At 41.2% G+C, this 24,105-nt stretch overlaps 1 protein-coding gene across 1 annotated transcript; it reads right to left on the bottom strand.

Moving 5' to 3' along the window:
• Positions 1 to 234: 234 nt before the first annotated feature.
• On the bottom strand, positions 235 to 14,089 carry LOC103458081 (glycoprotein hormone beta-5-like). Its single transcript, XM_008398647.3, has 3 exons — positions 11,342 to 14,089; positions 9,022 to 9,220; positions 235 to 2,894 (listed from the first exon to the last, which is right to left on the bottom strand). The coding sequence occupies exons 1-3, from the start codon at positions 11,368 to 11,370 to the stop codon at positions 2,703 to 2,705; spliced, it is 420 nt and encodes a 139-aa protein (XP_008396869.1). The 5' UTR covers positions 11,371 to 14,089; the 3' UTR covers positions 235 to 2,702.
• Positions 14,090 to 24,105: the final 10,016 nt, after the last annotated feature.

Below are 24,105 nucleotides of genomic sequence, written 5' to 3'. Positions count from 1 at the left end.
ATAATTTAAACTGATAAATTATTGAATAGAACATTGTCAACATAAGACTAAACTATTTCTCTTGGGGGGAGGTGAGCCAACCTCACCCATCCAGCTAAGATCATCCCCTGGCCTTTGTTAAGGAAGAATTTTTATATTACAATTAAATTTAGCAAAACTCTGGCTCTGATTCTTCTTTTGATCCCGGGTTCTCTCGCGTGGCCACGTGTGGGGACACAAACACAACAATGCGTGTTGACGTCACAGAATTACAGAATTTAATCCAATCAGAATAAAGTATAAGATAGTACAGGAAACTGAAGAAACACAGATACAAACATTGTTACCTGAGACAAGAAGACAGAGAAATATCAAGGACGTCCTTGGAGAAAGAGCTGGTGCAGAAGTAAAATAAATCAGCTTTTTCTGAATTGTTTCCCTTGTGCACAAACTTTTATACCTGTAGGTGTGTTTTCCTCTTTAATGTATTCAAATAAGGCGTATCTCTGCTTGACCAATTGGAAGGCATCTCTGGCCCTTTTAAATTTAGAAAAAGTCCCGCAATTTGTTCACAAGAGCAAACACCTTTTGTTAAATAAGGTAGAAGCAGACTCTCTGAATTCATGGTGGTTTATGTCTTTCACAGATCAGTGTGAAAAGCTAGAACTTCCTACTGATTGTTTCCAGACAGAGAAAGAGCAGATCAGAGATAATAGCAAACAATCTGCTTTAACTACAGTAAAATATAGATCAATAGGTCAGAATATGTTATAAATTTTAAAACTATAATTATGGTATTTCAATCAAGTCATGATAAATTCTAAAACTAACTTATTTTAAATGTATTTTCTTAACACTATCCGGCTCTACAGCCATCTGGGCAAAGAGAAACAGATGCAGGAACCTCACAGGTAGCTGTGAAATTCTGGTTTCTCTTCTGCTCTGCCAGGAACAAACCTTTAATACTGTATTTTAATTCAATGTAAAGTTATCTCCAAAAACCCAATTTGTTCTTCTGCACTCAGCATCTCCAAAGTTTAGTCCTAATATCAAACCAAAAGCAATAAATAATATTAACAGAAAATAATGAAGTACAATTCCTGTTTCTAATTAGGAATTAGAAACAAATAAGAATTAAGACATTCATTCACCATAAACCTAAGTATTTTCTAATACTAACCAAAACATTTTCAATTGATTCTAATATAGTCAGAAATAATACAATTTCAAATATATTCATCATTAACTAAATTAATTCTAAAACAGGATAATAGAATTTTCAGTCAAAACATGTTATTAATAACTTAAAAAAATGTCTTACAAATTAAATGTTAGTGATTTAAAACATTTTATGTTATATTCAGTTTTGTTCATCATGTCAGATGTTAGTTTGGAAGACTTCTCATCCTGGTTACGTGAACCGACCAAAGTTCCCTTTCTCAGAGTAATTCAAGTGATGCTGTCCTCCACCTTCCTGCATATGTTAATTTATGACCTCCTGTCTTTAATGATAAGACTCCAGGGGTCTGAGCCGAAATTCTCTTGCAGATCCTCTATTCTCCTTTGTACTTTAAATACTTAACCCAGCAATAGTTCTTCGGGTTTTAAATCACTAACACAAACCTGTTCAAGATTAAGAAATTCGTTCTAAAAGTTTTAAACTGTGTTAAACACTAAAAATAGTCATTTTTCCTCAACAGTTGCTATGAGTCGAAATGCCTCATGACGCCTCATTTACCCATCACTAGTGGGAAGGTGTTTGCATGGTTGGCCTTTTCTCTTAGCTTTGTGTCTGCTCTTTGTCTGGGGGACCATCTGATAAGCAGGCAGCATGTGTGTGTGCAGCTGCCACACATTACCTCATAACGTGTGGCAATTCTCAGCTCCAGATTCATTTCTGTTCTAGGGTAGATGTTGGCTAAGTTTAGGTGAAGCGGCACTTCACTTCTCTGCTCTAGGCTGGAGCAAGCTTGGGACTGTGTCAACAAGCAGGCTTTGTCAGTATCAGAGACAATAGGTCTTTAGGGGAATTTAAATTTAAAAAATTCCTTCCAAACAATTATGAATAAGTCAGGGTCAAGGCCTTTCTATTTGGTTAGAATATAGACACTGGATATCAGGACAGTTGACTGTACATATATTTTGGATCCAGGGCTTCTGGTAAGATGCAGTTGTCTCTTCACCAGCGAAGTAAAGGGGAAGTTTGCACACTACCTCCTAATGTCACCTGCTCAAATGACGAGACGCTTCAGCAGCTAACCTTTGCACTCTTTACACTTACACAACAAAACTCCTCATTCTGCTAAACTGAAAGTGGAAAATGCAGTACACTTTGTGATTAATTGTTCTTACGCCATCTCTTTACTCACTTTAGTTAAAATCTTCTTGGCTGGCCCACCAGCATATAGTGGTGGTTTCTAATATGAAGTAATGATGTTGTCTAGTCTATAATGGCCCAAATAGTGAATCTGTATGCCCATGTCTGTTTGGTTCCTTGTTAGTAGAACAGTGAACTATTGAATTTCCAGTGTCAATTATTCTGTCATCATTAACTTTTTTGAAAAGCTCCATCACCCTACCACCTTTAAAACCTCTCAAAAGGTCAGATTACTTCCTTATTTTAATAGTCTGAACTATTATATGTTTAATTCAGGTCATTTGAAAAAAACAACTGAACTGAAATTAAATTTGATATAAGAACTGATCTGAATTGCACCACATTTTCAGACAGATGTTATACATTCAGTGGTGCTTGTCAGGCAGAACCCACAGGCACATCGTAGGGCCACAGCATAGGTGTATATTGGGTCAATGTTGGGCTTGCAGTTGGGTAGTTTCACGCTGACCATGCGTGTCATGTTGTAGGTACAAACTCGCTGGTAAGACTCTATGAAAGGGGACTCCAGCACTGGCTTCTGGAAGTAGAAGACATAAAATAATGTTGATGAATATCAATCAGTCAATCAGCCAAATTTTATTTGTATAGCACATTTCAGCAACAAGGCATTTCAAAGTGATTTACATCATAAAAACAAAAAAAAAAACACAATCATGCAACACACAATGAACAATAGAAACATTACATTTACTCAATTGCCATCATTAAATTTTCCATGATATGGATTTTTAGTCTAGATTTAAAGTCACTCAGTGTTTCAGCTGTTGTGCAATATTCTGGAAGTTTGTTACAGATTCTTGGCGCATTGAAGCTAAATGCTGCTTCTCGTTTGGTTCTGGGGATGTAGAATATTATTATTATTATCATTATTAATAATCATATCAGCAGGAGCAGTAGAGCTCATTAAAAATAACTAAAACTGCAAGCAGTTAGAATTTTATACAATTAAAAATCTGTGTAGTGATTGCCCCAACTAGTCAACAAGTCGATTCTTTACGCTGCACTGACTTTTTATACTGGGCCAGTGGAGAAGTTGTAATCATGTGACAAAACAGATTTTTTCCAAGAAAATAAAAAAGTGAACTAGGTGAGTTCGTCAGATAGTCCAAGTTATATAAAAATGTAAATAATTTACGAAAGAGAAGCTGAACATTTCAGCAAAGGTTGCTGCTGTGTTGTGTGTCGCAGTGGTTAGCCCGGCACCCCGCATATAGAGACTGTAGACCGGGGAGTCCGGAGCCTGAATTGGCTAGTGAAGTAACGCTTAAGAGAAATTTATTTAATCATAGAATGCCATAAATATGTGCATATGTGCTGCACCAATTGCAGTTTTCTGGCTGATCCCTAGTTACCAATCTTTAAAAAGCCTGACCTGCCGATTTTGATTTTGACTGATGTCTGAAATGTTGCTAAATATAGCAAGAAAGTCACTGAGTTAGCAAGAGAGGGGTGAATATTATTAACTGTAAATGTTCAGACCTGACCTGGTGGGCTGGTCTGTCAGTCAAACCTCTCACTGCAGAGCAGAAAAAAACAAGGTTGACATTTAAACCTTTGCTGATAAAAATAAGATTAGGGAATGGACTTCACATCTAAGCATCAGCTGACCACAATCCCCCAAAATTAAGGAAATTGGCGCCCAGAAATCAACTGGTTAATAAATCAGTTGGCCAGTAAATGTATCCTATTATCCTATTATAATGTAAACAGCACTGCCAGAGATGCAATATGTTTATAGCAGGTGTGTGAATGATCTAATGATCGGACTGCTGATTGCAGCCAGTCCACATTGTTAGCAGAAATAGAGGGCCCCAAAACCAAATTTTGCTTGTGGCCCCATGGAGGCTTGGCCGGCCCTGGTGGTCAGTGTAATAATTTGACTCCTATATGTGCAGCTGTCCAACAATTATTAGTATCAGCTGGTGTTTGAAAAAGAAAGTTGAACGTGACTGCAACTTTTCAAACTTTTCTCCTACTCAAAAAGAAGTCTGTGATAATGTTCCATTTCTTTTCTTTTAATCCTGCATGATACGCTTAGTAAAAGTGGGTTTTTTAATCAATATTTGCTGTGAATATAACTGAAAAAGCCTCTTAAGTTGCTGTGAAGCATTTTGCGCATACTATGACATCACCGAGACTTCAACTCGACATTTATCATGTTGTAGTTGACCTTATAAAATATGAAGTCGTTCAACCCCTAGCGTACATTGCATAATTGACCAAAACAATCTCAAATTATTCCTGGGTGATTGTATCTGTGAGGATTTGAGTTTTTCTGTGTGTTTATTTTAGGTTTCTGTGTCTGGTGAGTCTCTGTGTTGTCCTGTCCTCCCCTTGATTGTTCCCAAGTATGTCTTGTTCCCTGATTACCCTCTGTGTATTTAACCCCCGTGTTGTCTAAACCAGTGTTTCCCAACCCTGGTCCTCAAGGAACACTGACCTGCATGTTTTAGATGTTCCCCTGCTTCAACACACATGATTTCAATTGATGGCTGATTAACAGGGTTTTGCCGAATTGCAATCATCTGAATGATGATTGCAATTCACATATAAATGCAAAGTTATTACTTCTGAATGAATTATACAGAATGGGGAAAAAAGTCAACAATGTGAAAATTTTGTGTCAACGGTTCACTCCTTTATATTTTTTAGGAAGTGAATTATAAAAAAAATACCTCATAACACAACAAAAAAAATTTAGCTTGATTTTGTGAACAATTTAACATCAGCCCTTATGTTGTGTCTCATAATTATATGAAATGTTCAACACAAGATGAAGAACATCTTCTGCTCAACATAAAGTGTTGAACATAAGATGAAGAAAATTTTCACGAGATGATGTTCATCTCATGATGATGTTCTTATGCTGAACATCCTCAACACAAGATGAACGTCTTCTGTTCAACATAAGGTGTTGAACTTATAAGATGTTTTTATGTTGAACATCTTCAACATAAGTTGAAGATCATCATATCCTTCCTACCCCACGTTGAACATAAGATGAACATCCCACATTGATCACAAAATGTTCAACACAAGATGTTCAAGAAAATTTTATAACTTGAAGATGTTCTTAACCATGTGAAGACGCTCCTACGTTGAACATTTTCAGCCAAAGAATTTGTTCAACATAAGATGTTCAACTTCCACGTCCCAAGAGCCAGCTTCTGCAGCCGAGGATCAGACCGCCAGGGTCCCCTCCCTCGGCTGCCACCCATCACACATTGCACCAGACCCCTTTGGCCCCTCCCACAGGTGGTGAGCCCATGGGAAGGGGGACCCACATCTCCTCTTCGGGCTGAGCCCAGCCGGGCTCCCTTTGTAAAAAGGCCACCAGGCGCTCGCCATCGTACCCCACCTCCAGGCCTGGCTCCAGAGTGGGGCCCCGGTGACCCGCGTCTGGGCGAGGGAACACTGAATCCAGCGTTATTTATCATCATAGAGATCTTCAGGCTGCGCTTTGTCTGGGAGATCGACAGGCGGATTGGTGCAGCATCTCCCGGGAAACGGGCGCTGTACCAGTCCGTCGTGGTGAAGAGAGAGATGAGTCAAAAAGCAAAGCTCTCGATTTACTGGTCGATCTACGTTCCCACCCTTATCTATGGTCATGACCGAAAGAACAAGATCACAGATACAAGAGGCTGAAATGGGTTCCTCAACAGGGTTGCTGGGCTTTCCGTTAGAGATGAGCAGGGGTGAAAGTAAGGGGGTACGGCAGGGTACTGCGTACCCCTAAAAGATTTAGCGGGGGTACGCAGTACCTGTAAGAGAGGGGAGCGCCCGTCTTCTGTAAAAAATCAATGGGTTTATTGTGCAGCTGTGAGTGCACCCACTAATCAGCCGCGACTGATTAGTTTTTCAAGAACAATCTAAAACACGACTTAATCAGTTAATAAATCGCTTTTTTCCCATTTCATATTGTTTCTGAACTGTTCGTGCTTTGCTAGAGCAGGGGCGCAATACGTCGATCGTGGAAGGTTTTGAGTCGATCTCGGCAGGTGACAAACTGAAAGCAGCCAGGACGCTGAGACCAGCACGTCCTCCTCTGACTCGCTTAAAACGTTTGTAACTTTATGAAATAACAACAAAAAAATTAACAAAACGTGTTCAAATTAATGACCCAACAACAATAATAATCTCAGTAATTATTGTTTCAACAAGGTGTTGCGCAATTGTGTGCGTTTTGGTTCCATTACCAAAATAACCAGCAGAGCAGGAGTTTAAAATTAACTAATTTAAGATTAACTAATTAACTAATCAACCACCGCTGTGTTCATGAGAGGCTTATTAATGATTGCAAAATAAATATCAAGCCTGCAAACCTTATATCGTAACGGACTGAATGTTATGTTTTTAATCTCTGGTCGGCTTGTGGAGCGCAGGCGGTTCCCATGGCATCGGGTGTGCTTAAATGACAGAGAGAGAGAGAATAAAAATGTGCGAGTGGGTTAGAGTTGATCACCTGTTCGGGTTGTTTTACCTTTGTTTACCTTTGCTGTTGCGCTTTACAGCCTCTGTAATCTCTGAACGTTCAATAAACGACAAACTTGGACTAATTATCTCGTTCTTTGTTAGTATAAGTCAACAACAAACATCAAACACGGTAAATATGTTTCATTAAGTATTTAACAAACAAATGGCTTCTACAGCAATAATTATGTGAAATTTAATTGCCTAATATAAAAAATAGTTTGTTGCTGTCGGGCTCAGAGTCTAAGAGGCTTTTCCTTTATCAAATAATTTTTTTTGCCTCTTATTTAGTGGAAATATTGATGTTGATGAGATTTTCTCCAAAATAATAACCTTTTTCAACCTTTATAGCTCCACTGTTGAAAATGAGGCTCTAACATTCACAAATGACAGTGAAATAAAATCCAGTCCAACATCTGGTTTGATTCCTCTGGAACCTGTTGGAGGAAAAATATCCCAACTTCACAAGATGTGCTTTTAACAGAGCTCTGTGGTTCCTCAGGGTGAGGAGGCGCCATGTTAGGAAGAGAAGTGGAAACTGCAGGATCTCGTTCTTCCAAACAAACAGGTCATGATGCTGGGCTACTGATTATCCCTCTGTCTGGATACAGGATCAATAGAACCAGTTTAAAAGCAAATATTATATGTTATATTCCAGACATGGAAAACTGGGACGCACTCCATGCCATGATGCTCAGAATTTATATATATATATTTTTTTTATTTATTTAATTTTTTTTCCTCATAGTACCCCCTAGAATTTAAAACTACTTTCACCCCTGGACATAAGGTGAGAAACTGTCATCCGGGAGGGACTCAGAGTAGAGCCGCTGCTCCTTCACGTCAAGAGGAGCCAGTTGAGGCTTGGGCATCTGGTCAGGATGCCTCCTGGACGCCTCCCTGGTGAGGTTTTCCGGGCACATCCCACCGGGAGGAGGCCTTGGGGAAGACCCAGGACACGCTGGAGGGATTATTTCTCTCAGCTTTCCTGGGAACGCCTTGGGATTCCTCTGGAGGAGCTCTGGAACTACTGGCTGGGGAGAGGGAAGTCTGGGCCTCCCTTCCGAAGCTGCTGCCCCCGCGACCCGACCCCGGATGAAGTGGAAGAAAATGGATGGGTGATGGATGAAGATGTTCAACTTCTTATGCTGAAGAGCCCATATAGGTCAGTATGCGCAAACATACAATGTAGCACCCGTTAGTGAAAGGTCTACTCATGGCTTCAGCAAGGAACCAACTAGTTGTGCTCAGATTCAGCATACCTTCATATCCTCTTTACCTAATTTGATTGTATTATGTCTGAGATTATTTTTTGTTGTTTTTGGGAACTTGTGTGATGTGAGGGGTTAGATGCAGATTGAGAGTGCAGGTCAATGCAAATTCAATTCATACATCAATCCAGCTTCTTTGATGTGTGTGTGTGTGTGTGCGTGTGTGTGTGTGTGTGCATGTGGTGGTGTGTGTGTGTATTAAGAAAGTATGTGTGTGATGTACTCTTTTTCTGGTGTTTAAAAGGTTTTATAATTCATGGGTCCAAAATGACCCATAAGACAAACATTGAACCCTAGTGGTGTACAGCCCACATGGAAATATAAACTAAAACAAAGTGTCACTTTTTTAACTGATGGGGTCCATTTAGGAAAAGTCATAAAATTTCAAGTCAGCAAAAGATAGTTTAGGGTATTTTTTTCTACAGCTAAACATGCTACGGGGTCCCTTTTGACCCTCAAGACAACACAAGGGTTAATGTCACCTGTGTCTCTGTGTCTTTGTCGGATCCTCGACTCAGTGTCTCATTTACGTCTCGTCTGCATTCATGTGTTTCCTGTTTACCAGTTGCTACCAGTTATCGAGCTTCAGCCTTCCGCTCAACTGTGCTGCCTGGACTTGGAACTTTTGTGGACATTCTTTATTAAAATCATTTTCACTCAACAACCTGGGTCTATGGTGCCTCTCTCACCACCTGCACACTGCAGTTCATGACAGTATCAGAAATAATATAAACATAATGTCACTATATTCCATGGGATTTTAATGAAGATCTGTACAGTTAAAACAAACAGGAGGCTGAATATCTTTCTCACTTAAGTTTGCTTTCAAAACATCCTAAAAAAGTCCCACATTACCTGTCTGGGTTCACTCTAAGAAAGATATCTTGTTTTTGTCCTTCTCACCTCCCATGTCTCACAGCGCCCCCAGCAGGCATCAGTAGTGATGAGCAAACCACCACAACCAGGCTTCTTGGCAAGGAAGGTGAATTCCCGAACTGCACATCCAATGAACTGCCGCAGATTGACAGCTGATACATCGTGAAGGAAGAGAGGTGGTTGACAGGTCCAAAGGAGAATCCACTTCAGTACGAGTGTAGCTTTCCTGTAGAGAGAAAATTTTATATTGGCAACACTCATTCCCACTGAACGTTTTCAAAAGCTGTGAGTTGTAAAAGATTTACATTTGAGAAGTTTAGAGAGTATTACATTTGACTGCTAAAGAACTGACTTTCAATTTAGCACCCTATAAAAGGACATCAAAAATAGACTATGTCCTTTCTGTCTAAATTGGTTCAGTGTTTTCAGTTAGAATTCTCAAAGAGCCTACCAGACCACAAGCCTATTATTAATAAAGTCAAATTTCCTCAGGCACATACTAAAATTAACAGATGGAGGTTCAACATTAAACTATTACATAATAAGGAATTTATTGAACATTTAATACCTAAGTTAGAGTACTTTATTAAAGTTGGAAGTCTCCCTAATCCTGTGTTTGTTTGAGCTGTTATTTAGGTTCCATTTGTTTTAGCTCCCATTATAAAAAAGTAACTGTAAAATAAAATTGTTAAAATCAGAGTGTCAAATACTAGAGAATGCATTAAACTTTGGAAATTCAAAACAACATGAATTGAGGCTTACACAATGTGAATTAAAGGATCAGTTTAAACGGAGAGTAGATTTCCTGACGCATGTGACGGAACATAAATACTACTAGAAGGTGGAAACCACGTAGATTTTTGGCAGTGATGCTTAAATGGCAAGTAAATAATGAGAACATTGGATAAATTAAAGAAATATTGACCTCACCTGCTGAGCTTACTGACATTTTAGAAGATTTTTTTATATGCATCTGAATGCTTTCCCTACCCCTTTCCAAGGAAGAACTGGATGATTAAAAAAAAATCTTAATATTTCAACTTTACTTCCAGAAGAGATAAAAATATTTGATTTACTTTAGAAGAATTCCATAATGCACTCAAACTTATAAATAAATGACGTTTTTTGGGTATTGATGAAATACCAGTTGAAATATAATTAGATGCTCAATGCCTTTTATTTCATGGAAAGTCCGGATTTCGTTCAGGCAAGCCACAAAACAGCTGAGCACCTTCCCTCTTGACAACCAACGCACATTGCTGTTCAAAAGCAGACTGTGGTAGTTATTTCCAACTTCATCCAGCAGGGTTTTAAACTGGCTATCATTTAAGGCTCAAGCAACAATAAAGTTAATCACACGAATGACCAGTGACATCACTTTGCCAAGGTGCCCGTCACACATCTGAGCACAAAGTGCCTCCTCCACAAACTGGTGTAGAATGCAATGGAAACTTAGGATGGGTCTATTTACATGTTCATGGAAAAGCACCACAAATCCTTAGTTTTTCCCCACCATACACGGAGCACCATCAGTACACACTGAGAGAAATTTATCCATAGGTAGATTTTTTTCATGAGCATACTCAATTAAAGACTTGAATTAATCTTCACTTCTTGTGGACCCTTTTACTGGCAGAACAGCAAGACTTTCGTCACGCAGTGTCACCAGCAGAATATTTGCAATCACACTGAACTGTGACAAATGACTTACGTCTGTTGACTCATCCAAAACCAGGGAGAAGAACTGCGCTACATTTATGTCATGATGGTACGAGCATGAACAGTTCTTGCCAACAGAGGCATGTCTTTTTTTCCATCCATACAGCTTCTACACCCCCCCCCCCCTCTGCCCCCAGGGGGCGTGCCCCACAGTTTGGGAACCTCTGCTTTAAACAACAAACTTTTAGACAACTGTTATCTAAAAGTGTCTAAAATATTTAACCATTCCAGAATTGAAATGACCTAACCAAAAATATGGATCCTATATATGAAAGCAAACTGACAAGATGTTATAAACAAGGAATATTCATTGCAACATCCACGACAGTTTCACCTCATTCAAAAGGGTTAGGGATCTGTCTCCCGCTGCTGTCTCCTGCCTTTCAAACACTATAAAATAGTGCTTTTTCTGTCTTTTCCTGTATTACTCATGAACATTGATCATCTGGTTCATTTTAATAAATACTGAGGTGCTTTGCATTGACAACTTATGGTTCAGTGTGAGCATGTAGAGGGTGAAACTTGAAGCAGGACCTCATGTGTAAGGTTCTGTTCAGGTTTTGCTGAGACAGTGATTATTTCTAAAGGTAATTCTGGTGCAGAATAGTCTTGATTAGCATTTACTCACCAATGCAGCTTTATCCTCCTAAGCGTCATATCATCTGTAACTGGCAGCTTCTCCTTGGGATTAAAACTAACAACACAATGAAACAAAAGGGAAAGTTATTTTTATCTAATGAACAAAAGTCTTCTATTTCCCTCTCAGATGTTCAGTTACTTTCTTCACTGTAGAATTTTCTAAAATGAACCACAATGCATTTCCTTGTGTGTTCCTCAGACATGAGCTCTCTGCCAATGAATCTGACAGAGCAAACGAGGGCTTTTTATCTTCCCTTCTTTTGCCATTCGAAAGCTGACGTCCTCACCTTACTCTCCCTCCCCTGTTGATTCCCTGAACCCCCCAAAGGCCTTTACATGCCTCTGCCCATCTGCTTTAGTCACCAGCTTCTTTCCACTCCATTACCTTAATTAAGGAAAGAGACTGCTCTTTTGTTAATATCCTTCCATCTGGAAGACGAGCTAAAACATACTCTGTCAAAGTTCCAATCTATGTCTAGTCTTACTCCTTAAAGCTCAATTAGCTGGTTCCACAAACAGACCCCACTCTTGTTCTCACATGCCAGAGGCAGTAATTTCACCCGCAGTTTTATATTTTATCCCTTTTTTTGACAGCCATAACCCACACAGAAACAGTAGCTATTTAGAAAATGAGGGATGACGCATGTAATAATAATAATAATCTTTAGTCATTATAGAAACCATGCAATAAAGTTACATGGATTATAATGAAAATGGGTGATAAATAGTACTAAAGGGCATAGGGTTAGGACTCATCTTGTCTCGGCACTGAGGAGAATATACTCGTCCTCTCAAGATATGACCTAATTATTTTCTTATTTTTCTTGTTTCTTTGATCGCATCTCGATCCAAGAAGAGGATTTTTTGTTTGTTTGTTCTTACTTTAACTGCTGCCATTTGGCTGCAGATACAGATCTGCAGCCAAATGGCAGCAGTTGGAACAAATTGTGACTGGGGTGTGAGGAGTCTTTTAAAATGTTCTTGGCTTTCGTGAGACAGCGGGACCTGTGGAGATCTTCTCCAGCTGAACTTACTTAAATTTGTGAAAGTACACTTTACATATACTAAGTATTAAGTTAGTGATTTACTCTTTGAGGCTGCGGGCTCCCCACGAATGGTTCTCAGCCCCTTCAGGTACCTCAAAGGGTATGCACTCTCACTCGAGATCAAGAACCACCTTGGGCAACAGGGACTATCTTTTATGGTTGGTGTATGGTGCTTGCGGTGTGCTCCAGGGCGTCACCTTTTGGTTTGTTTGTGCTGTGTGGGCTGCGTAGAATATGGGTGGCATATTCCAGTGGGTGCAGTTGCTTCATCTGAGCTGGGCTCAGATGAAGCTTGTAGTGAATTGTTAAGTTGGTGTTCATAATCCAAAGGAGGAGGAAATGGGAAGTGAAAGAAAAAAGAAGGGGAGAAAACAGAGAATGTGGAGTGATGGTCGGGATGGAGTGAGAGGGGTAGTGGAGAGGGGTGAGGAGGGAGGAGGGAACGTTAGGTTTAGAGAGAAAAAGGGTGAGGTTAGGGTAAGGATAAAGATTTGGTGAGGGGTTAGGGGGAGAGTGGGTAAGACGGGTGAGGAGGTAGAGAGAAGGGGGGAGGAAAGAGTTAAGTTTAGGTAAGATGAAGGGTGAGGTTAGGGTAAAGATAAAGATTTGGTGAGGGGTTAAGAGGGGAGAGAAAAAGAGGGAAAGTGGGGGAGGAGAGTCTTGGGGGAGAGAGGGGAGGCAGGAATAGTGTGTCCTTGTTAAATGCCGAGCTGAAATCGATGAAGAGGACGCGTCCGTAGCTATCTCAGTGGGACAGGACAGTGGCAACAGCATCTTCAGTTAGCTCTGTAAGCAAACTGGTGTGTGTCGAAGGTGCAAGAAATGAATGAACGAATATGACTCTGAACCAGCCTTTCAATTCATTTCATCACCAATAGGGTCAGAGCCACTGGTTGGTAGTCGTTCAAGCAGGTGATGGGTAATTTTTTTTTTTAGGAATGAGAACAAAGATGGAGGATTTCAGGTAGGATGGGATTCTGGCTTGAGACAGGGACTGATAAAGGATTTTTTGTGAAGATCCCAGCCAACTGCTCTGCACAGTCCCTCAGCACACATCCAGGAACACCATCAGGTCCCGCTGCCTTTGTGGGGCTGACAGAGTGTAGCGAGCATCTCACTTCATATTTCTCCACATTGAGGATAGAGGTGCTTAGTTGCACTGCTTCATTCGGGACAGTTGCCATTAGAGGCTCTGACTCAAAACAAGTGGCTCAACTTCTCTCCTAGTGTGATGTCACCTGCTCCATGGTTGGTTCTGTAGTTCATGTGCTGGATTTCCATTCAAACCTGCCTGCTGTTGTTGTTGTCCCTACTCTCTTCAATGCTCTATTTGTAGTCCATTTTAGCTTTCTTGATCCCTCTCCAGTTGCTCCGTGCCAAGCTGTAGAAGTCCTTGTCCCCAAACTTGAAAGCAGTGTTCCTTTCTTTAAGCAGCCACTGAACTTCTCTGGTCATCCATGCCTTTGTGTTTGGGAAGAACCGGATGCGTTTTTTCACTGTAACATTGCCAGTGCAGGTCTTGATGTTTAAATAACACTGTCAGTTAATAATTCCAGGTCTGTCTGTTAAAAAATGTCCCAGTTTGTTCTTTCAGAACAATTCTGCAGCTGCAGAGAGGCATCACCAGGCCAGCTTGTGATGGTTCTTATTAGGGACGCTGTATAGGGGGGAAAGTTAGGACAATTCCAAGGGCCTCTGACCAACAGGAAACCCCCCACTGTTAGAGATTTTTTGGTATTATCATTTTGTTATTACTTTAGTTCATATTCAGTCTAATGTTCAGTTTAAAGTGTTCTCTTCATTCTGTGTGTATAAACTGACCTGGAGGCCCCATCTGCCTGTGTCTTCATGTGAAACAGTTAACTGTGTGTTTCCCAGACCTTAAATTACGTTTCCACAGGTGCCTTCTTATTAACCAGAATACTCCCTGTTTTAGAAACTGCCTGTGTGCAGTAATAAAGTGTCTCTTACCTATCCTTCCTGTTTCTGCTTGATAAAAGACAAGCTATAACCAAAGGTCTTCAGACGCTCAGTGAACTGCTTGGAGGAGCAGTTTGCTGAGTCTTCTCTTGCAAAAACTTGGTCATAAAATTCATATACGTTGTCTGTGGTTCTTTTAATGAAGGTTCAAAAGAAAAATACCCATCATTATTTGGTGCCGAAACCCGGGATCTCTGATACCGACCGCTGTCAGGCAGAGGAAGACGCGCTGAATCCATGCATGGCCAGAGTCATTTGGACCTGGAAAGAAAGACCCAGGAAGTAAATTCTTCGCTGGGCCAGCGACATAGGTCTGACTTTGTCTGCCAATGGCGGAGTGACAAGATCCAACTGGACAACCCGAAAACTGCAGAAACGTAGGTGAATTTTAAAATGGCTTTTTTAGAGGTTTGCGTTCCCTTGTAAGATGTCGCTCTGCTAAAACTCTGAGGTCTGAGAATCCTTGTTAGATGTCGCTCTGCTAAAACTCTGTTCGAGGAGACCCCATAAGGGCAAGTCCTCACCGGATAGGAAGTTTGAATTTGCTGTTTTGTCATTGCAGTGTGGCTTTGGTCTTGTGCGACGGGCGAGATGTGGCTGGTGCTGAGTTCTCTGAAAGTATAACTTATTGTCTTCTCTGAAGAACCACACCGAAGTCTTGTAAATCCTCACTCGTTGAGGGCCCCAACGGGGATCAAAAGTACATGCTGTCCAGATTTCCTGGCAGCACTGTACACATGTCAAAGTGGAAAAAGAAATATGGAATAGATGGGGAATTAAAATTTGATCAATGGCAAATTGTAATGAAAACTTTGGAGAACAGTGTAATGGGAAAAAGAGGAAGAAAAAAGGCAAAAAAAGGAGGAAGAGTTGAGGTGTGCTAAATTATGGTTAAACGAATCTAAAAACTTAATTGTAGAGACGGAAGAAAATAAAGTCATTCCAAGCACACGGAGAGGTGTAGCGGTGCGGGGAGAACAAGCTCCTGCAGTCACCCCTCCCCCTGCAGTCACCCCTCCCCCTGCCGCTGCAGCAGCTCCGTCTGCAGTCCCAGCAGCACTACTGTACTCCTCACTAGAGGAAGGGACACAAAACTTATATGTTTTTAGACCCTGGACCTTAGAAGAGGTCAGGAAGGCTGTGAAAGGATCAGATGTTTTTCACCTGGATGAATTTGGAGGTTTAAATACCTCTGCCTTTTGTAACAGCCAGACGAAAGACAGCGGAAGAAGCAGAGGCAGAGGAGGTCACCATAGGCGACAACCCCAAAATAACACCCTACAAAATCCACGCCATTTAAATGGCTGCTGGATTTGTGGCAATACGGGTCATTGGGCAAGAAACTGCCCTTCAAAGAATGCTGCACGGGGCGACAAGAGGGGTGGAGGAGCGAGGAGACAACAAATAGGAGAAATCCTCAGCGTGATCAGACTCTACCACACCCCAAAAACTCAAACCACCAGACCAAATTGATGAAATGGTAGAGATATGTGCATGAAGTTTGGGACACGTTAAGTAAAACCATAAAAGAAATTGAATTCCTGTAAGACATCAGTGTATGCTAAATAATTTTGAATGTTACTAAAAATTAGGTTTAAACCTCACAAGTGAGAAATAATTTGTTTTAATACTGATGTTTGTTTTGTTTTGTTGTTTTTCTTTTTGAGCATTCCTACACTTTTAAAGAAAAACCAGTAAAGAGAAATAAAAACATGGGAACGACGTCTTTGTATGCTAAAAGTGGAATCATGACTTTCCAGAAGGAGGAGAAGCTGGAAAATGAAACTAAATAATAAAATTCTCCTCAGAGAACACTGTTTAATGTATTGTGTCTTAATCAGATTATAACAGCAACTTGGTGAAGTGATCCTTTGGCTGTCTATCTGGAGGGGTTAGCGGTTGGAGTAAGGTACCGACCTGGACATTATCCAGCCTCATGTCTCTCTTAGGCCTTGAGAGGAGGGCTGCCCACTGACTTCACAGTCTGCAGCACTGAGATCAACAAATTTAGAGAAATTCATTGTTCTCTGGTGAGACGTGATCAGATGAAATTAACATAAACTTACATTCTACATTTTAAAGGTTAATATTGTACAGAATAAAAGCAACTGGAGCTTTTAGCATGTTTCATGTGTGAATAAGGAAATGATTTATGACTTCTTAAAACGTTGGGTAATAAGTTGCTAAAAAACTATACGATGAAAAGACAGAAAAGTTATATGGAAAATGTACATGAAAAAAAAAAATCCAGGAAGATGAACAAACCCTAATTGACTCTTATTTGCTTCTTTCGTTTTCCTCTGTCTGAGCCTCGCTGCGGTGCGTCTGACCTCTGACCTCAGCTCAGACCTGTCCTACCGATCAGATGACGTCCCTCCTTCATCACCAGCCAATGACGGTTGATAAAGAAGTGAAAAAGGACAGAACAATTTCTACCCCCCGGGCACTGGCGGCACTAAAGTGTCTGCTGATCCGAGTTCCTGGGCATCTGGGAAATGCCATGCAGCAGACTACTACATGGAGTCCTGCTGGACATTTGGACTGGAACTATATCTCTGTGTTTGGCTGCAACTGAACTTTTACAACCCTCGCTGGTTTACTCTTTGGCATCAGCAGGTCAGGTTTCCCGACCTGACGAAGCCCATGATCCAGTTCCTGTCAGGATTGGCCTGGTAAACGCCAGGTTGCTTGCAAATAAAACTTTTATTCTTCTGGACTTTTTTAGTCACCAAAACCTGGATTTTATGTGTGTGACTGAGACGTGGCTGAGTGTTGGTGAATCTGAGCTTTTACCGGTGGACTGTTTTTATTTTAATTCACCACGGACTTCGGGGAGAGGGGGAGGCACAGCGACTGTTTACAAACAGGACTACCGATGTAAGCAGTGTTTTCTACAGACGTCTTTCCCCAGCTTTGAGTTTACGTCATTTGAAATGAGACACATAAACCCAGTTTTCTGTGCTGTCGTTTACCGCCCCCCCAAATATAATAAGGATTTTATAAGACATCCTGACTTTTTATCTGGGATTATAACTAACTATGAACATGTTCTTATTGTTGGAGACTTCAATATACATGTGTGCTGTCCTGATAAGCCTCTGGTAAAGGACTTTTTACGCCTTCTGGACTTCACAGGAGGTCGCTCTGATCGAGCCAGGACACTGGGTCTACATTAAAGTCATCAAACAAAAGAACTGGGCAAGTCCACAGTGGGAAGGACCGTTCCAGGTGCTGATGACAATACCAACAGCTGTAAAGATTGCTGAAAGACCCAGCTGGCTACATCTCAGTCACTGCAAGCTGCAGAGAGTGTTGGACCGCTAATCCTGAGTGGCGGGGAAGGCTGGCTACACAGGGGTTCCTGACCAATAGGGCGGTTCCTCTCAACGCCAGTGAAGAAACTCGACGCATCCTCACTCTTTAGTTTGGGGGTTTTGACATCTCTGCACGCCAAGCAGCAATGGAGACTCCATATGGATCTTCTACTGCGCTGTGACTGCAGCATGTCTGATGTTTGGAGGAGGAAGTGACCTCACTTTCCACCCACATGACTACAGCACCAACCTGTGGTGGCAGCTGATGAACAGGACTGCTCATGAGGAGAAAGAGGTGAACTGCTATGTGTGTGCCCAGCTGCCAATCGCCACACACAACTCAGGTCTGCGTGTAGGACACATCACTGATGACAAACAGATGTGTCTCTATGGCCTGAGCACATAACCACGACTCAGCGTGCCAATGCGAAGAAAATGCAAATGGTACAAAAAGGATTATTCTGTTCTACTTCGGACAGGAGACGCCGCAAAAGGACTTTTTGGAGTTATGAACTGTTCATTTGCGACTGATGTACTCCCGTTTTTACAAACCGCATGGAAAATACCAGAGACCATTTCTTTAGCAGGAGCTAAACCCGGGTCTCTGAGGAGCTGCATTTACAACAACGGACACATTTCACTTGGGATGTTACCTTGGAATTTGTGTAACAAAGTTTACACATACTGCGAAATGACACCGGATTACATCAACTGCATTGCCTGCAGGGGTCAGAGGGCGACCCCCGGCTGCAAAGTCTGGAAGGACAACCCAGACTGTGACAACTTGTTTCAGGAAAGGAGTTTCAACATCACACATCGGACAAGAGGACGACAGGAGACAACACTGTGCAGCCCCATAGTGCCAGGAGACTATGGTTCACGGGTGATGGCAGACTGGTACTTCCTGTGTGGAAATGGAGCTTACATGGTCTTGCCACACTATTGGGGAGGACTGTGTGCTTTGGTCCCCCTAATCAGCCCAATTGCATTCATCAGGAAAGGACAACACGTTCTAGCTGCCCGCTCCAAACGTGCAGTTATGCCAGAGGTCAAACGCTGGGGAGGCCTCACTACAGACACTGGAGTTCCTTGGGAGGTCAAGATTTGGGGCAGGGGAGAAAAGTTTATGCAAAGCATGTTTCCAAGGGTCAGAGTAGGTGAAATTCGGGACCACGTTGAAATCAACAGATATGGATTACTGCGACTCATCAACAGCACACACCAGCTGGCCAACGGCACCATGAGAGAGCTGACTGAACTGAGAAACATGGTTCTGCAAAACCTTGTTGTACTGGACTTCCTCACGCCTCTCAGGGAGGTGTTTGTAAATTCATTGGCTCAGCATGCTGTACCTTTGTTCCTGATGAAACAGGAACTGGTGGAACTATTTTTGACGCTCTACGCCCAACCCCCGGTCCGTGGACCGGTACCGGTCCGTTGACCAATTGGTACCGGGCCGCGCAAGAAATAGTGAAATATTTCCGTTTTATGTATTATTTGAGTCTGGAGGATCTTTTATTTTGAAAATCCTTTAACCTGATTCTCTCGGTTACTTGCACGCTAACAATGAGGCCACAAGCAGCAAAATGAGTAAGAAACAGATCAGATGTCTTTGGAAAGTTTCTTTGCGAAGGGGAAAAGGCCCAGAGAAGAGACAGGAGAATAGATTTATCCCGGACCGGTAGGTGAGTCCCACATTACAAGTCGCTCTGCGTAACATGCGGCGACCGGCTGCTAATGAGGGAATGAAGCTTCAAGCTGCTTTGCTACATAACATAGAGACCAAGCAGGCTGTGGATATAAGCAACACTTCAGGTATTATTGTCTCTCATCACTCCCTGATCTGACCGTCTCGTTGCAGAGAAACAAGCTCAGGGCTCCTGTTAGTCAGTATCATGAGTTAAAGTTTTCACGAAAGTAAAATGTTCGTTTTTGTGGCGCATCTGTATCTTATTTTGAAGGGATATGTAAACGTTACCATAGCGACCAGAGCGTTTGGGCTGCGGTCGAGAGGAGATGAGTAAAGCTTGAGTCTTAAGTCTGGTTTAGATGGAAAGATTTAAGAATTGTCGGCCGATTCTCCAAACCTCTATAACCACAGAGCTGATAAAAGTTCAACAGGTTCGATCGGTTCGTGTGTCCAAGGCAGGAGCAACACGACCCGATTCCAGTCACAAACATCCCGATTCCAGAGGATAATCCAGTAAAACCCCCAACATAGCGGGAATTTAGAATAACCAAACACGGATAACGATGTAGAAGCAATAGTGATAGTTTGTGGAGTAATTTGAATAAAAGACGTAACAAAAGACAACGGGAGCAGCCGCTCTATTTGCTGCACTATGATTTGGAGGTGACTATGTTTTTTCATAGTTAACATTTTTAACTGAATAAATATAATAATGGCCTTTAGATTTAATAATAAATAAAAATGGCTGCACAGTGGCGCAGTTGGCAGAGCCGTTGCCTTGCAGCAAGAAGGTTCTGGGTTCGATTCCCGGCCCCGTTCTTTCTGCATGGAGTTTGCATGTTCTCACTGTGCATGCGTGGGTTTTCTCCGGGTACTCCGGTTTCCTCCCACAGTCCAAAAACATGACTGTCAGGTTAATTGGCCTTTCCAAATTGCCCCTAGGTGTGAGTGTGTGTGTGCATGGTTGTGTGTCCTGTGTGTCTCTGTGTTGCCCTGCGACAGACTGGCGACCTGTCCAGGGTGACCCCGCCTCTCGCCCAGAACGTTAGCTGGAGATGGGCACCAGCAACCCTCCCGACCCCACTGAGGGACAAGGGTGAAAGAAAATGGATGGATGGATGAAGATTTAATAATAAACATTTCCACTTATCATCTCCGATATCCACCGGACTCAGTTGCGCGATATGTCAGCTGTTTGGGATTCCTCTCTGTTCTTACAACACCACGCTTTTTGATTGGCTACCTGTCACATTCAGCAGGTCGTATTCTCGTTCCCAGACAGGAAAAACCCCACAGGCTGCGATAAAAACTCCCAAGACAACCCAAATTGGGTATATTCAGGATTTAGCGGGTGGGATTTAGTGTGGGATTTGTGAAACCTTTATCTGATTTGTGAAACTTCAATAAAGAACAATTCTAGTGTTATCCAAAATCATAAAAGTTGTGAAGTCGCCCTTCATTGAAGTTTCATAAATCCCACACTTGGTTTTAAATATTCTGATATGAGAATAATCTAGTCCAGATTTGAAGAGTCTAGGTGTTGTAGTTATTAGTAGAGAGTAGTCTAGAGAGTTTTTCATTTTGTTATTGTGATAAATAGCAGAGTTTACAGTAAATGGATACTGTTATTTGTCATGTAAACAAATAATTATCTAGTTTGTATTGCTGCTTGATCCTTCAGCATCAACAGCAAGTTTCTTTTAACTCTGTTCCTGTAATTGAGTGTGGCTCAGGAAACTTGTGTCCTGAACTCAACACAGTCACAGTGCGCTAGCTAAGGCTGCTAACTAGCAGGTGCTAGCTCAGGGCACGTTAAAGAGGAGAAGGAGAAGGAAACACATCTCTGCATCACAGGTGAGCTCCTTTCACGGTTTTAACTGAAGTTAGCTAACTTTAACCAACTGATAAAGAAATGTGTCATTTCTGAGCCATGCTGTTTATGTACATGCACTGCAGCTAGACATTTTACTATATGGAACATTTAATTTTCTCAGCTGCATCACCTCCATGAATGTTTCTGTAGGAACGACTGCATAGATTATATTTCTGATCTACTTTAGACTGCATGTGCTTAAAGTTATTGTTAATGGCAGAAGCAACTTTTTCCAAGTTTGGTTCAGTAATTAATTTGAATTACTTTGAGTGTGACATGTTCATGCATGCAAGTTAAATCTGTGAAGAACACGTTAGTTTTTGTTTCAATACTTTGGTAATACTTGGAAGTATAAAGCTTGGCATCAGACCTAATATTTAATATTTTCCTTTGACCTCTTAACTCTCACCCCCAAAATACTTGCACTAAAGTCACTGGGTCCATGACAGTTGAATCAATCCATCCATCCATCCATCCATCCATCCATCCATCCATCCATCCATCCATCCATCCATCCATCCATCCATCCATCCATCCATCCATCCATCCATCCATCCATCCATCCATCCATCCATCCATCCATCCATCCATTTTCTTCCGCTTATCCGGGGTCGGGTCGCGGGGGCAGCAGCTTCAGAAGGGAGGCCCAGACTTCCCTCTCCCTAGCCACTTCTTCCAGCTCCTCCGGGGGAATCCCAAGGGCCAACCGAGAGACATAATCCCTCCAGCGTGTCCTGGGTCTTCCCCGAGGTCTCCTCCCGGTGGGACGTGCCCGGAACACCTCACCAGGGAGCTGTCCAGGAGGCATCCTTACTAGATTTTACCAGGATTTTACTAGGGTTTTAAGATAAGGAAATTTAAATATTAATATTTTACAGTTTTTCTCAGTTTGGGTGCATTTCTCAGAATAGAATTAAAATTCTTAAAACTACCCGTTCAATCTTCAAATTACTGTGTCACTTCTGCACATGAAAAAATTAGTTTCTCATTCCTTTTGCAAGTTTTGCTTTTGTACCTCATGTAGCTGATTATGTGCACTTCTCTGCTTTCCCACGTTGTAATTTGCTTTAATCATGTTGATCAAAATATGTTAAACGTGTCTGTTGAATTCTCAACTTCCAAAACAGCATAAGTTCATTGTGTAAGTCTTAACATGCAAAAGTCTTAAAGTTGTCATAATGTCAATCATATTTTAATTAATTTATAATTGGTTCTTTTCTAAATCTGTCCTGAATTGGTAAATTGCTCCCAAGTGAGTCCTGAGTTTCTCTAACAGGTCAATGTATGAACCATTAGCTCATCCAACGATCAACCAGTTTTCTGAAACAGATTGAAGGTGCATCTTGTGAACCATCAGTTGGCAACAATATGGTCTATATGGCCAGAACACAACACAATGTTACATTTCTGAGAACTGATGAACAAGTATCTGGACAGAGTGAACAGCCAGAGAGAAGAAGAGGAGTGAGGCTGAGGAGGAAACAGTTGGGAGGGAAGCAGAAGAAGAGTCAGAAGAGGCTGAGGACATCTGCCAGTTTCCATCAGTCCAACATCAGGATATGGCTGCAACCCACAACATGATGCTGATGGAGGTCCTCCCACCCTACTGTTCATTCCTTAACCCCACTGAGAAACCTTTGTCAGCATGACGATGGAAATTAAAATGTAATATAATTTCTACAGCACTGTACAGTTTTCCATGAGGAGATTGACCTGTGGTTCCTTTTCTACTTTTCTTGTTCTCTGCATTTTTGTCTTTTTCTTTCTGAATCACCATGGCATGGTCCATCAATAAATTACAACAAAAGCGTAAATATGAATTTTGTAGTCTCTTCCCATGACTAATCAATTTGACTGTCTTATCTGTACATAGAGAAACTATAACTTATTATTTTGAGTCACTTATATGTTAACTGACAGAATTTTGAGAGCTGAACTAAGGATTTTTCAAGCAAACAAATGCTATTTTTGCTGTTTCTACAAATTGTTTTGAGAAATGCGCTTACCGTTTTGTAAATGCCAACAATGACTTGAGAAATGCACCAAAAGTGACTGAGAAAAACTAACATAGCATAAATCGTCTCAGGTGTATCCATTTGTTTACCTGTATGAAAAGTGTACACATTTACAGCTTTGTTTCTGCTAGCTTGCAGGAATTGTAACTTACATAAATGGTTGAAGACAACTTATTGGCCTTCATGAGATTCAGATAAATGGTGAGTATCTATTTCATAAATTGCCTAAAACAGTTATATTTGTTTTTATTTATGTTTTTTGTTTGTGCACTTTGTCAGGTTGCAGAGAGGATCACACCTGTCGACAACAAACAAAGGTTTAAGAACTACTGAATTTTCAGTCAGAAATCATCACACCGCCTGGTTGAAGTCTCCATATGCAAGTCAACAAAGGGGAAACAAACATTTAAGCGAATGGTGCATTTATATGATGTTCATGTAGTGCATCTTTCTACCTTTTGTTTTGTTTGTTTTCCAGCAGAGAGGAAACACCTGATTGACAACATGTGAGTCTCAATCTCAATCTGTGACTGGGAAGACTACAACCATCCTGAGCAAAGTCTGAACTCAGTGACTTGTGACTCTCAACCCAGAACAAGAATACTTTTATCACCGGTTTTTCTTCTACAATAGGTTATGTCTTATGGACACATGCTGTTTTTTTTTTTTGTTTTGTTTTCCAGATCTCAGTAATACCGTGAGGAAACTGGACAGAAAATAGAATCGGTTCTATTTTTAACTGAATTTTTAAATAGAAATTGTTTCTTTAAGTGGATTACTCGTATTCTGTATTTTTGTTTAATTTGAATTTATTTTCTTTATAACTTTCTGTATA

Source organism: Poecilia reticulata, chromosome 22 (assembly GCF_904066995.2).
Source record: "Poecilia reticulata chromosome 22, P_reticulata-male-v2, whole genome shotgun sequence".
In the NCBI taxonomy this organism is placed as follows: Eukaryota; Metazoa; Chordata; class Actinopteri; order Cyprinodontiformes; family Poeciliidae; genus Poecilia; species Poecilia reticulata.
Note: the sequence above shows the minus strand (reverse complement) of the source record. Positions and strands in the feature narration are given on the sequence as shown.

Excerpts from the sequence above, each read along its gene's own strand:
- LOC103458081 (XM_008398647.3), bottom strand. The coding sequence starts at position 11,370 with ATGACGCTTAGGAGGATAAAGCTGCATTG. Across the intron at positions 9,221-11,341 it reads AGGAGGATAAAGCTGCATTG|GAAAGCTACACTCGTACTGA; the intron begins GTGAGTAAATGC and ends TTCTCTCTACAG. Across the intron at positions 2,895-9,021 it reads GGCGCTGTGAGACATGGGAG|AAGCCAGTGCTGGAGTCCCC; the intron begins GTGAGAAGGACA and ends TTCTACTTCCAG.